This window comes from Mandrillus leucophaeus, unplaced genomic scaffold (assembly GCF_000951045.1).
Source record: "Mandrillus leucophaeus isolate KB7577 unplaced genomic scaffold, Mleu.le_1.0 Scaffold237, whole genome shotgun sequence".
Classification (NCBI taxonomy): domain Eukaryota; kingdom Metazoa; phylum Chordata; class Mammalia; order Primates; family Cercopithecidae; genus Mandrillus; species Mandrillus leucophaeus.
Genome location: NW_012102443.1, coordinates 516,173 through 527,692, shown reverse-complemented (window position 1 = coordinate 527,692; position 11,520 = coordinate 516,173). Strand labels below are relative to the sequence as shown.

The 11,520-nt window shown below is 53.9% G+C and overlaps 1 protein-coding gene across 1 annotated transcript in view; it reads right to left on the bottom strand.

The window, feature by feature from the left end:
* GOLGA3 (golgin A3) overlaps window positions 1–11,520 on the bottom strand; it is a 60,390-nt gene that overhangs the window by 33,267 nt on the left and 15,603 nt on the right. The window contains exons 5-9 of the mRNA XM_011982212.1: window positions 10,495–11,153; window positions 9,810–9,921; window positions 7,768–8,074; window positions 4,511–4,713; window positions 1,229–1,366 (exon numbers count right to left, since the gene is read on the bottom strand). Of these exons, the coding sequence (XP_011837602.1) occupies window positions 1,229–1,366; window positions 4,511–4,713; window positions 7,768–8,074; window positions 9,810–9,921; window positions 10,495–11,153 (1,419 nt within the window). The remainder of the gene's footprint in view (window positions 1–1,228; window positions 1,367–4,510; window positions 4,714–7,767; window positions 8,075–9,809; window positions 9,922–10,494; window positions 11,154–11,520) is intronic.

The following is an 11,520-nucleotide window of genomic DNA, read 5'->3' as shown; positions in this document are numbered from 1 at the left end:
GCCCGCCACCTCGCCCAGCTAGTTTTTTGTATTTTTTTGGTAGAGACGGGGTTTCACCGTGTTAGCCAGGCTGGTCTCGATCTCCTGACCTCGTGATCCGCCCATCTCGGCCTCCCAAAGTGCTGGGATTACAGGCTTGAGCCACCGCGCCCGGCCCGCAACACGATTCTTATCCGTCATCCCAGCCGGGTGGCCCAGCTGATGCCACAGAGAGGTGGGAGCAGTCGCAGAAGACGAGAAACCACATGAGGCTGCGGAGAGCTCCCTGCACAATGGGAAAGGTCGGCAACGAGAGCGGCCCAGCATCATCCAGCACAGAACCTCCCTCCATACACTGCCTTGGGGTTTTACACCGTTCCTTCTTCTTTAATTTTTCCACAAGGCTATCGAGTAGGTGACACTATCCCCATTTTATAAAGATGAGGCTCAAGCCTGTAATCCCAGCACTTTGGGAGGCCAAGGTGGGCGGATCACCTGAAGTCGGGAGTTTGAGACCAGCCTGGCCAACACGGCGAGACCCTGTCTCTACTACAATACAAAAAATTAGCAGGGTGTGGTGGCGGGTGCCTATAATAGCAGCTACTTGGGAGGCTGAGGCAGGAGAATCGCTTGAACTTGGGAGGTGGAGGTTGCAATGAGCTGAGATCACACCACTGCACTCCAGCTGGGCGACAAGAGCGAAATTCCACCTCAAAAAAAAAAAGACGAGGCTCAGAGAGCTAAGATATTGTCCAGGGTCCCACAGCTAAAGAACAGCTATCAAGGCTGCTGCATTTCTGTCCTCTGGAGATGGCTGGGCAGGCAGCAGCCATGACCTCAACAGTGTGTGGTTGCTGGAGGGTCAAATGGCAATGCAGGTTGAGTGCTTAGAAAGCAAAGAAAATCCTCTCATCGCTAGGCTTCGACAGGCTGTCAGGCACAAACTCACCGGACACTTCCTCCTTACCTACTCTGTACCCACCGCCATCCCTGACCGGCAATGACTGACGGCCGGGGCCCAGGCCGAGGCGGGGCTGGCAGGGAAAGAGCCACACTGCACTAAGCCCCACAGGTGAGGGATGAGGAGTGGGGGTCCCAAAGCCTTAATAAGCGGTCACTGCAGGCCATCCATGAGAATATTTAAGAGATACACACAGAGAGATAGAACATGTAAGAAAAAACACACCGTATCTATGTCTGTGTATGTGTATGTTCTCCCAACCTTACATGGCCCTGGCCGCAGCCTCACCTCAATACCCTGCAGCTGTGCCGCGATCCGTCCTTTCTCCTTCATGGACCTGTGCTGAGTTTCTGTCAGCTGCTGGGACAGGGACACATTCTCGAGTTTCAGGTGCTCCAGGAGACCTGCCTGGGTCATCTGTCCAACCTTCAAAAAAAAACCCCACAAAGTAAAAAGTTGCTCAATTTCAAGCAAGAAATGCAGACCAGCCTGTCCCTGGAGGCCCCAGGGTGAGGGTCACGGGCTGCCCCTCAATGTCTCCCACATAAGCCCCACCACCCACCACACGTCTTCCCACGTCAAAATATGCGCTGTCTGGGCTCCGTGTGCCTGAGTGGGAGGGCGGGCAGGCCATCCGTAAGCGCTCATCATGCTGTTTGTAGCTCATCAGACTGCGGTTTGTAGCAGGACCTACCCAAAAGTCCCCACTGACGAGGCATCTCTGAGCCCCTGTGGGTGAGGAGCCTTATCTTAACTGACCAAATCCAGCCAGACACACACCAGGGCCTGCCTGACAGGTGCCATTCCCGGGACGCAGCCTTTACAGCCCAGCTAGGGCCCGGCCCAGACCCCCAGGTGCTCAGGCCCACCCTGGCCAAGCGTCTCGTGAAAAAGCCCAGTCCCACGGCTCTGAGGAGGACGGCGTCAGCCAAGGGAAGTAGCACTGAAAGGAGATGTGAGGACAGCCTGGGGCCTGCAGCTGGACCTGCCCGCGTCGCCTGTTCCATGCTACCTCCTGGAGTACGAAGTGCGAGACGTGACAGAAGCCACAGGCCCCAGGACCTCAGGAGAAGATACACAGAGCCAGGGAAGACAGCCTTTGCTGGGACTGTGTTTTGAGACCATGAAAGCAGAGTGCCTGCCTGGAATTCTCCTCCCTTCTGAATGTTACCGGGAATGAAGGGATACATTTGGGTACCAAAAAAATGTATTAAAAACTCTGATTAAAGAATGCTGAACCTGGATTCCAAAGGTATTTGGAAAAAGCAGTGAGGGCCCAGCATTGGCTCATCCTGTAATCCCAGCACGCTGGGAGGCTGAGGCAGGAGGATCGCTTCAGCCTAGGAGCTCAAAACCTGCTTAGGCAACGTAGCAAGACCCTGTCCTTACAGAAAATGTTTAAACAATTAGCCAGGTGTGATGGTGTTCAACTATGTCCCAGCTACTTGGGGGGCTGAGGCAGGCGGACTGTGTGAGCCCAAGAGGTCAAGGCTACAGGGAGCTATGATCGTGACACTGAATTCCAGCAGCCTGGGTGACAGGGCAAGACCCTGTCTCCGGAAAAAAAGCAGATAGGGCTCTAGAGCCACCATCGCTTTGAAGCTTCCTCTTTTTGTTGTCCAGGCTACACCACCACACTTCCTTGTTGTTGGTTTTTTATTTGAGACAAAGTGTGGCTCTGTTGCCCAGGCTGGAGTGTGGAATGCAGTGGCTCGATCTCAGCTCACTACCTCTGCCTCCTTGATTCAAGCACGTCTCATGCCTCAGCCTCCCAAGCAGCTGGGACTATAGGCACCCGCCACCACACCTGGCTAACTTGTGCGTTTTTAGTAGAGATGGGGTTTTGCCATGTTAGCCAGGCTGGTCTTGAACTCCTGGCCTCAAGTGACTGGCCCGCCTCGGCCTCCCAAAGTGCTGGGATTATAGGCATGAGCTACTGCACCTGGTCCAAACTATACTTCTAAAATACACCTGGCATGACTTACTTCTTTAAATACTACCTCATATAAATGCACCGCAGTTTTAAAAAACTGTATTAATCTGTGTACTGACTTGTTTCCAAGTTATGTTGTACGTAGAACAAATGCTTTCCATATGGTTCTCTGGCTTAGAAAGCACGTAATAGGTTGAGCGCGGCGGCTCACGCCTGTAATCCCAGCGCTTTGGGAGGCTGAGGCGGGCGGATCACAAGGTCAGGAGTTCGAGACCAGCTTGGCCAATATGGTGAAACTCCGTCTCTACTAAAAATACAAAAATTAGCTGGGCGTGGTGGCGGGCACCTGTAATCCCAGCTACTCAGGAGGCTAAGGCAGGAGAATCACTTGAACCCAGGAGACAGAGGTTGCAGTGAGCCGAGATCATACCACTGCACTCCAACCTGGGAGACAGAGCAAGACTCCATCTCAGAAGAAAAAAAAAAAGTAACAAAAATTGAAGAAAACTTCTATTGTATATATTCGTAAATCTAGATAAAAAAGGAACATTTGGTGGAATTAGTATTTCACATTCCCCTCTTGAGAAATAAAGTTTTAATAAATATATAATATTTTACCTGGAAAAAAAAATTCCACAGCTAATTAAAAAATAACAGGCCAGGTGCGGTGGCTCGCACCTGTAATCCCAGCACTTTGGGAGGCTGAGGCGGGCATCACTTGAGCCCAGGAGTTGGAGGCCAGCCTGGGCAACATGGCAAAACCGTGTCTCTACAAAAAATACAAAACTTAGCTGGGCATGGTGGCGCATGCCTGTGATCCCAGCTAGTTAGGAGACTGAGGTAGGAGGACCGCTTGAGTCTGAGAGGTTGAGGCTGCAGTGAGCCAAGATCACACCACTGCTCCAGCCTGGGTGACGGAGTGAGACAGTCTCAAAAAAAAAACAAAAACAAAAAGACTAAGGCTGACCAAAGGCGCTCTTCAGCATCTCTGACATCATCCTAATTAGGCTAGGTGCTGAGACTCGGATCGAGGTGCACGTGAACCATTCACCTGTCGGTCACGGGTGTCTCCAGCGTGTGGGCCAAGGGGCAGGCCTGGACAGACACACGCTCCCACATATGCGGGACCAAGCTGGACATGGGCTGTGCCCACTAACGAGTGGATGGGAGAGGAAAGTGTTTCCGACAGTATGCAGGAAATGCGAGGCACGCTGGAAAGATGTGGTCCCTGTGTGTCACTGAGGGCTCACACAGCAGAGAAAGGAAAAGCTCCAACCAGGAAGAGAACCCCACTGGCACCACACACCTGTGAGACATCGCAGCAGAGTTGGGAGGCCGGGGTGGGAGGGTCCTGAGACCCAGGCAGATGAGAATTTACAGGCATGCACCACCGTGCCCAGCAAGACAGGCTTTGGAATTGAAAATGCTGGCAGAGGCTGCTGTGGGTCTCCCATGTCAGAAGGTTGTGGGGGGGCCCACGGGACACATCCTACATGGGACACAGGGTGTGCTAGACAGCAGATTAAAAACAAAAACATGTCTGTGAACTCTAAAAACAGAAAAATCTTTGGAAAAAGCACCGTTCTACACGAAGACAAGAAGCGTGACCTGCCCTGGAAGGTAGACGGGGGCCGTACCTGGATGTGAGCCATCTCACCCTGCAGCCTGACGCGGGCCTCCTGGGCCAGGGCGAGCTGCTGCTGGTACCACTGCCGGACACTCTGCAGGGACGAGATCTCTGCCTGTGACGCCTTCAGCTTGCTGGTCAGCGTCGCCCGCTCCAGCTGCACCTGCTGAAGCTGGCTCTGCAAAGCTGTCATCTGCTGCCGCAGGTCGTGCACTGAAATGGGGCAAGCACAGCAGCTCAGGCCAGTGACAGCCAACGGGGGAGTCCGCAGCTCCGCGCGTGTGGGACACAAGGCGGGACTCTCAGCGGAGACCAAATAAGATCAGTTCCGGTTATTCCCCGTAGCTGACTCCATGAAGTCGCCGTGAACACGGCACTAGTGGACGCTGACAGATGCTGCTCCTGGGAGAAATGCAGGGTGAGGTTCCTGCAGGCCTCTGCTCAAGCATCTTCACCAGTTCATCGATACATAACCTCCGTTCTGTGTCTCCATTTAAGACACCTATTCCATACATAGCGTCGACTCATTCACACTGAGCTCACAGCCAACAGCAACTTGGCCAACAAGCCTGAGCAGAGCTTCTCTAGGAAATAATGATGGCCGGGCATGGTGGATCAGGGGACATGGGGGTGCAGGGGGCATGGGGGTGCATGCCCAGGAGATCCAGACCCGCCTGGGCAACACAGCAAGATCCTCCGCTCAAAACAAAATTAGCCAGGCGGGGCGACATGCACCTGTGGTCCCAGCTACTTGGAAGGCTGAGGCGGGCAGATCCTATGAGCCCAGGAGTTCGAGGCTGCAGTGAGCCACAACTGCCCCACTGCACTCCAGCCTGGGCAACGGAGCAACCCATCTCAAAGACAAATGAATTTTTAAAAACAAAAATAAAATTAAAAAAAACAGAAACAGGATAAATTTTAAAAAAATAAATCAAAAGAAAAAAATGAAGTACATCTCCACAGAACACCTCACATCCTCTCTGCGTTTAAAAACACTAGACAGTGTTGGCCGGGCACGGTGGCTCACGCCTTTAATCCCAGCACTTTGGGAGGCCGAGGCAAGTGGATCACCTGAAGTTGGGAGTTTGAGACCAGCCTGGCCAACATGAAGAAACCCTGTCTCTACTAAAAATACAAAATTAGCTGGGCGTGGTGGCACGTGCCTGTAATACCAGCTACTAGGGAGGCTAAGGCAGGAGAATCGCTTAAACCTGGGAAGTGGAGGTTGCGGTGAGCCAAGATCACACCACTGCACTCCAGCCTGGGCAACAAGAGTGAAACTCTGTCTCAAAAGCAAAACAAAACAACAACAATAACAACCAAAAAACAACATTAGACAGTGTTTGGGGCCATCTTAAACTGCAAAATTATCCCCAAAAGAAATAAAACATGGCCCTGGAAAGAACTCCTCCGGCCCGGGCTGAGCACGAAGGCAGGCAGAGCATCCTCTCCTCAGCGGGCGCCTAGGATGACTGACATACTCTGCTGCTCCACACGTGTCCATGAATACTGAGCTTGGGGTTCAAACAAATTTAATCAAGTCGGCAAATTCACACTTATGAAATCTGTGAAAATTGTTGTGGACGCCGAGGCTCTCGTGTTCGACCCAACGATGTCTACCAGCCATCAACAAACAGCAAGGGTATCTGTCGCCCCCCGGTCAGGACTGGGCAGCCTCACCACAGTTCAGGCTGGTTTTGCCGCCCCCCGATTACTGGTCAAGTAAAGCGTGGCAACCCACAGGGCCCCAAACTACTTTAGTGTTGAGAACTTTTTGGGTTTCATAGTTTTTCTGAAGGGATTGGGTATCACGAAATGCTCGACTAAAATATTAAAGCAGTTACAGGAGTACTACTGCCTCTCGGCTGGCTTTCTCTTTCTTGTATTGGAACGCAGCCTCTGTGACGCCAGCTTGTCACCCTCCTCTGTGTCATCAGATCCAAGACCCAGTCTCACAGCCTCATGGGCGAACTGGCTGACGTGGAGTCAGCCCTCCCGGTGGCTGCACCAGCGCCCCCTCGCTCAGGCGATCCCAAGTCCTGAGAGATGAGGCCACCGAGCAGTCTCCCTGGGAGGACTCTGGACCCAGGTCACTCCACAGTCCCCCAGGCTTTGGTCTTCAACCTTCTGACCCTGCTTCGCCCTCTCCTTCTCGCTCCTGTCCACGCCTGCTCTGAGCAGGTCAACCAGAGTCTTCTCCGTGCCTGCTGGGCACTGGAGTGTGGGCTCTGGGACTGGCCTAGACGGGGACTGAAGGGGCAGAAGGAGTGCTGCCAAGCCACAGGGAAGCCCGCCGCGGTTCTCGTGGTCCACCGTCCTACTTGTACTCGCTGGGCGAGCCCTACAGGGAGGCAGCTGGACCGACACGCTGCATCCAGGGAGAAAAGGTTGCCAGACGGACAGTCAAGGAGCTGTTCTTGAATATCTTTTTTTTTTTTTTGAGACAGTGTCTGGCTCTGTCGCCCAGGCTGGAGTGCAGTGGTGCGATCTTGGCTCACTGCAAGCTCCGCCTCCCGGGTTCACGCCATTCTCCTGCCTCAGCCTCCTGAGTAGCTGGGACTACAGGCGCCCGCCACCGCGCTTGGCTAATTTTTTGTATTTTTAGTAGAGATGGGGTTTCACGATGGTCTTGATCTCCTGACCTTGTGATCCGCCCGCCTCGGCCTCCCAAAGTGCTGGGATTACAGGCGTGAGCCACCGCGCCCGGCCTGTTCTTGAATATTTTAAACGGAATCTGCAATTCTGTGGAATAAGTGGGCAGCTCTACACCCCCGAAATACCACTGGATTTTTGAGGCAGGATGCGTGTAAATGATCACCACAGACAGTCCAGGGTCCGAGGTCGATCTCCAAGACCTAATTCATTCCCCTGGATGTGCACGCAAAAATGTACACAATTCCACAAGTTCAACTAAAAATTGTATTTCCTTTAGAAAAGTGGCCTCCTTATGTGTAAATTATAAACCAATGCAACCCCCACAGGCATAGTCACAAGCCAACAGAGCTGTCAGCACCAGCCCCAGCTCGCTGGGCGCCTGCCTGGATCGGGGGCTGGGGCAGGAGGAGGACGTGGCAGCGTGGTAGGGACCAGTCAGGGGAGGAGGAGGGCGCGGCCAGGAGGAGGAGGTGTGCCGGGGACCAGCTGAGGAAGAAGGAGGGCGGTGGCGGGGAAGGAGAAGGACATGGCCAGGGACCAGTAGAGGAAGGAGGATGGCGCAGCAGGGACCAGTCAGGGAAGGAGGAGGGCGTGGCCAGGGCCTGGCCTCACCTGTGTTGTCCTTGCTGAGCATGCTCTTCTGCATGTCCTCCACTTTGGCCACGAGCCTCTGGTACTGCTCCTCGGCCACCTGCAAGTCGTTGTTGGACGATGCCAGGCTGGCATTTTTTGCCTCCAGCATGTTCTGCAGGTCGGTCATGGCTCGCTCCAGGTCCCAGCACGACTGCTTCAAAGTGTCCACCTCCGAGCTGAGCGAATCCTGCCGCTGCTGGCTGCTGTGGCTGCACTCCACCTGCGCCTGCAGCTTCGTGCTGAGGGCGGCCAGCTGGGCCTGTAGCTCAGCCTTCTCTTTAAGTGCCTGAAAAGATCCCAACAACCACAATGACTTTCAGAAAACGAGTCACTTCCGTCCAGTGTATTAACAGGAACACAACTGGCGAGTCAGTCAGGGCCTGACGGGGGACCCTGAGACCCCCAGGCGCTCTCCCAGGGCCTGACAGGGGACCCTGCCCCGAGACCCCCAGGCACTCTCCCAGCACAGCCGTCCCAGAAGAAGGCGACTTTCCAGACAGGCCCAGGACGCACACGGAGCTGCACTAGTTTTGGGCCCAACTGCACCTGCACAGGGCAGCACTCAGGCAGGGCTGGGGAAGCACCCTTCTCCTGTGAGGACACGGGAAACGTGTTCAAAACACCAAACGTGCACATTGGCATGCCAGATATGGCATGGATATTGCACGCACACACAGAATGCCAGACGTGTAGAGGGACCCCTGAGAGATTAACAGTGGATTCGGATCTGGGGGGAAATGGGCAAAAAACACAGGCAAGGAAAGGTGGCTGCTTCCTAAGTGCGGCTCTAGGGGCTCCAGCCAGGGCCACGGGACACAGCACAGTCCTGAGTGACCACGGCAATGCTGTGTGGCCCCATGAGCAGCAGAGAATCGCCAGCGAAAATCACCCCACCACCGACCCCAACCGGCCCCCACCGGCCCCCACTGGCCCCCACACTAAGGCCTACGGGGAGGGATCCAGTTCACACATCACCAAGACAACAAACACCCAAAGCAATTGAGGAAACACAAACTCAAGGATACCCTAGAGCAAGGGGCCAGCAACCACCACACCTGAAACAACCCTCACGATCGTGGTGTGGATGCAACCGAAGCACCGATCAGTGACCCCAGGAGGATAAGAAGACAAAGTGCAGTGAAAGCAAGCCACCGTTCGAGAGAGTGGCTACACAGAGGAAGGGAAACGCGTCCCGCGACAGGAGGCTCACGCTGTAACGCCGGAAAAGTGACGACTGTACAACCAGAATTAGCCTCAAAACAGCCGAAATCACCTTTTCCGTAGACACAGCTTTAGGTGGTTTGTGTCCAAGGACCATGTTGTACAAGAACACCATCTTCAGCATGAGATGTGCATTTAGCAAGGCAAGCTCCCGGCGCGGTGAGCAGCTACGGCCCTGCTCTGCGGCCCCGTTCGCTGCAGGAGGCCCCCTCAGCCCCGTCACCTCAGGGCCTGGGTGCAATCTCACGCTTCCACGACAGAAGCAGACAGCTGACCCCCACTGAACAGATTTACTCAACTGTCGACAGACGGTAAATACCTAGCTCTTTGCTATGGGTAAAGTGCATACAACAAAATGACAAAGGAGAGCTGAAAAAGGGAAGGAAAATGATGTTTCTGGCACATGCTAACCAAAGCCAGCGTGTGCGGCTTTTTCTGCTATACCAAAACTAGTATCAGAAAACGCAGAAAGCACTACAAAGAAAAAAGGTTCACCATGCCAGAAAAAGGTGCAACCCACCAAGAGAATTTAACTCTTAAGGCCTGTGAGACACCTAACGTCTAGGAAATACTCTGGTGAGATGCAGGGAGAAACGGACCCACGCCTGAAGAGGCAGAAAACTCACACCTCTTTCTAAGGCTGACAATAGACAAAAAACGTAAAGATGCAGAACACTCGGCTGCCACACATGCTGCGGCGGCGGATTCCCAACCACATCTGTGAAACCTCGTACCCAGCAGAGGAGCCACACGTGCTTTCCGACTTCGCCGCACGCCAAGACGTCAAGAGCGTCCGTTACCTGACTCGCCTCCAGTGACAAGGCTTCCAGCTGTCCTTCGAGTCGCATTTTCTCTTTGAGCACCTGCAGCATCTCCTCCTGGGTTTCTGCTGCAGAGCTCTCCAAGGACACGCTGGGGACAAAAGCACGGGTCAGGCCTGTGCGAGCCAGAGCCATCCTGATTTTCCTTCATATTCCTCCATGTTCTCCAAATTCCACGCACCCCTGCTGCTCTCTCCCAATCTTTTTAAATTAAGTAGAGAGCTAAGGCTTGCATGAATGCACGGATGAACATTCCTGCCAACAGTCGGCACCTCACAATGCGGGAACTGTTAGGAAACGTGAGACGGGCATCGTGCAGCTTAGTGACAAGTCTATGCAAACAGGAGAGTGGATATTTTAATAACACAGACGACTGCTGATTAGATCCAACTGTACTGCTTAAAAAGCAGCAGACTTGGTATGAATGAAATGTTCATGTCAAGACTAAGGACAGAATCAGGAAGAAAAGCTGTGTATCCCCTGTTCCAGTGCGGAGAGTCCTGGGCTGGGGAAACAACATCTAAGGTCAGGCCCTCTGCCTGCCCCGCCCACCTCTGCTATGGCCCCACCGACCCCTGCCCGCCCCGCCCCCTCTGTCGGCCCCTCCCACCTCTATCGCCCCACCCACCTCCACCCGCCCCGCCCACCTCTGCTGTCCCCCCACCTGCTGCAGATGCTGTCTCTCCGACTCCGCACCTCCCCGTTGACCTCCTGCCCCTGGTCTTGGTGCTCAGCGGCTGCAGCCTGGAGGACGTCCTTAATCGAGGGGAACTGGCCCAGCGTACCCGCAGGAATCTCCTGGCCGTTGACCATATAGGGGGTGTCCTGTGTGCCCACCGTCTTCGACAGAACGCCATAGGTCCCTCGGGTGGAGGCGCTGCTGTACGATGAGCTGTCGCTGTCATTTCCATCCACCTCAGACACGCTGTCTCCAGCCAGGGAGGCGTTCTCCAGACGGTCGTCAGTGTCGGGGGACAGGCTGATCTCAGACACAACGGACGCTGCGCTGCTTCTGTTCTGCTTCAGGGAACCCTTGGTAGAATCGGGAACCGGAACATTTCCCCCGGAATTCCCAGCATTTGAATCTTCAGTTCTGTAATCGGCCAGAGACCGGATTTTGCTTGATTTGGAACTTTTTTTCTCCTTAGGGTGTGCCGGAAGCCCCAGGCTGCCCACCTTAGGCCCCCGAGGGACACTGGTGCGCAGGAAGGAATATTCTTTTGTCATAGCCACGGTGCTGGCCCTTGGCAAGTTTTCTGGGTTTAACATGAGCTCAGGATCAAGCGTGCTAGAAAGTCTCGTTTTGGTTGCAGGTTGACTGGACTGAGAAGAAAACAAAAGTACAAAAATTACATTGAAAATCCACAAGCAGCATTCTTAAAATTGCCACTCAGAACGGTGGCACCGATTACACTCCCTCCACTGACAATCAGAGAGCACCACCTCCCCAGGCCCTCACCACACAGGGTGCGGCCAGGCCTCCAATCCTCGGTGGTCTCACTGCTGCAAGGCCCCACTCGAGTGACCAGCATGACCACCCCTGGTCTGAAGCACACTCTTCAGTGAATGACTTCAACACGTTTAAAACAAAACAGCAAGAACCTCCTCATCAGACTCCTCAACAAAACTTTCCCGGCTACTCTCCAGTTTTTTTTTTTTTTGAATAAACATAGAAACTTTCTTCAAGGCC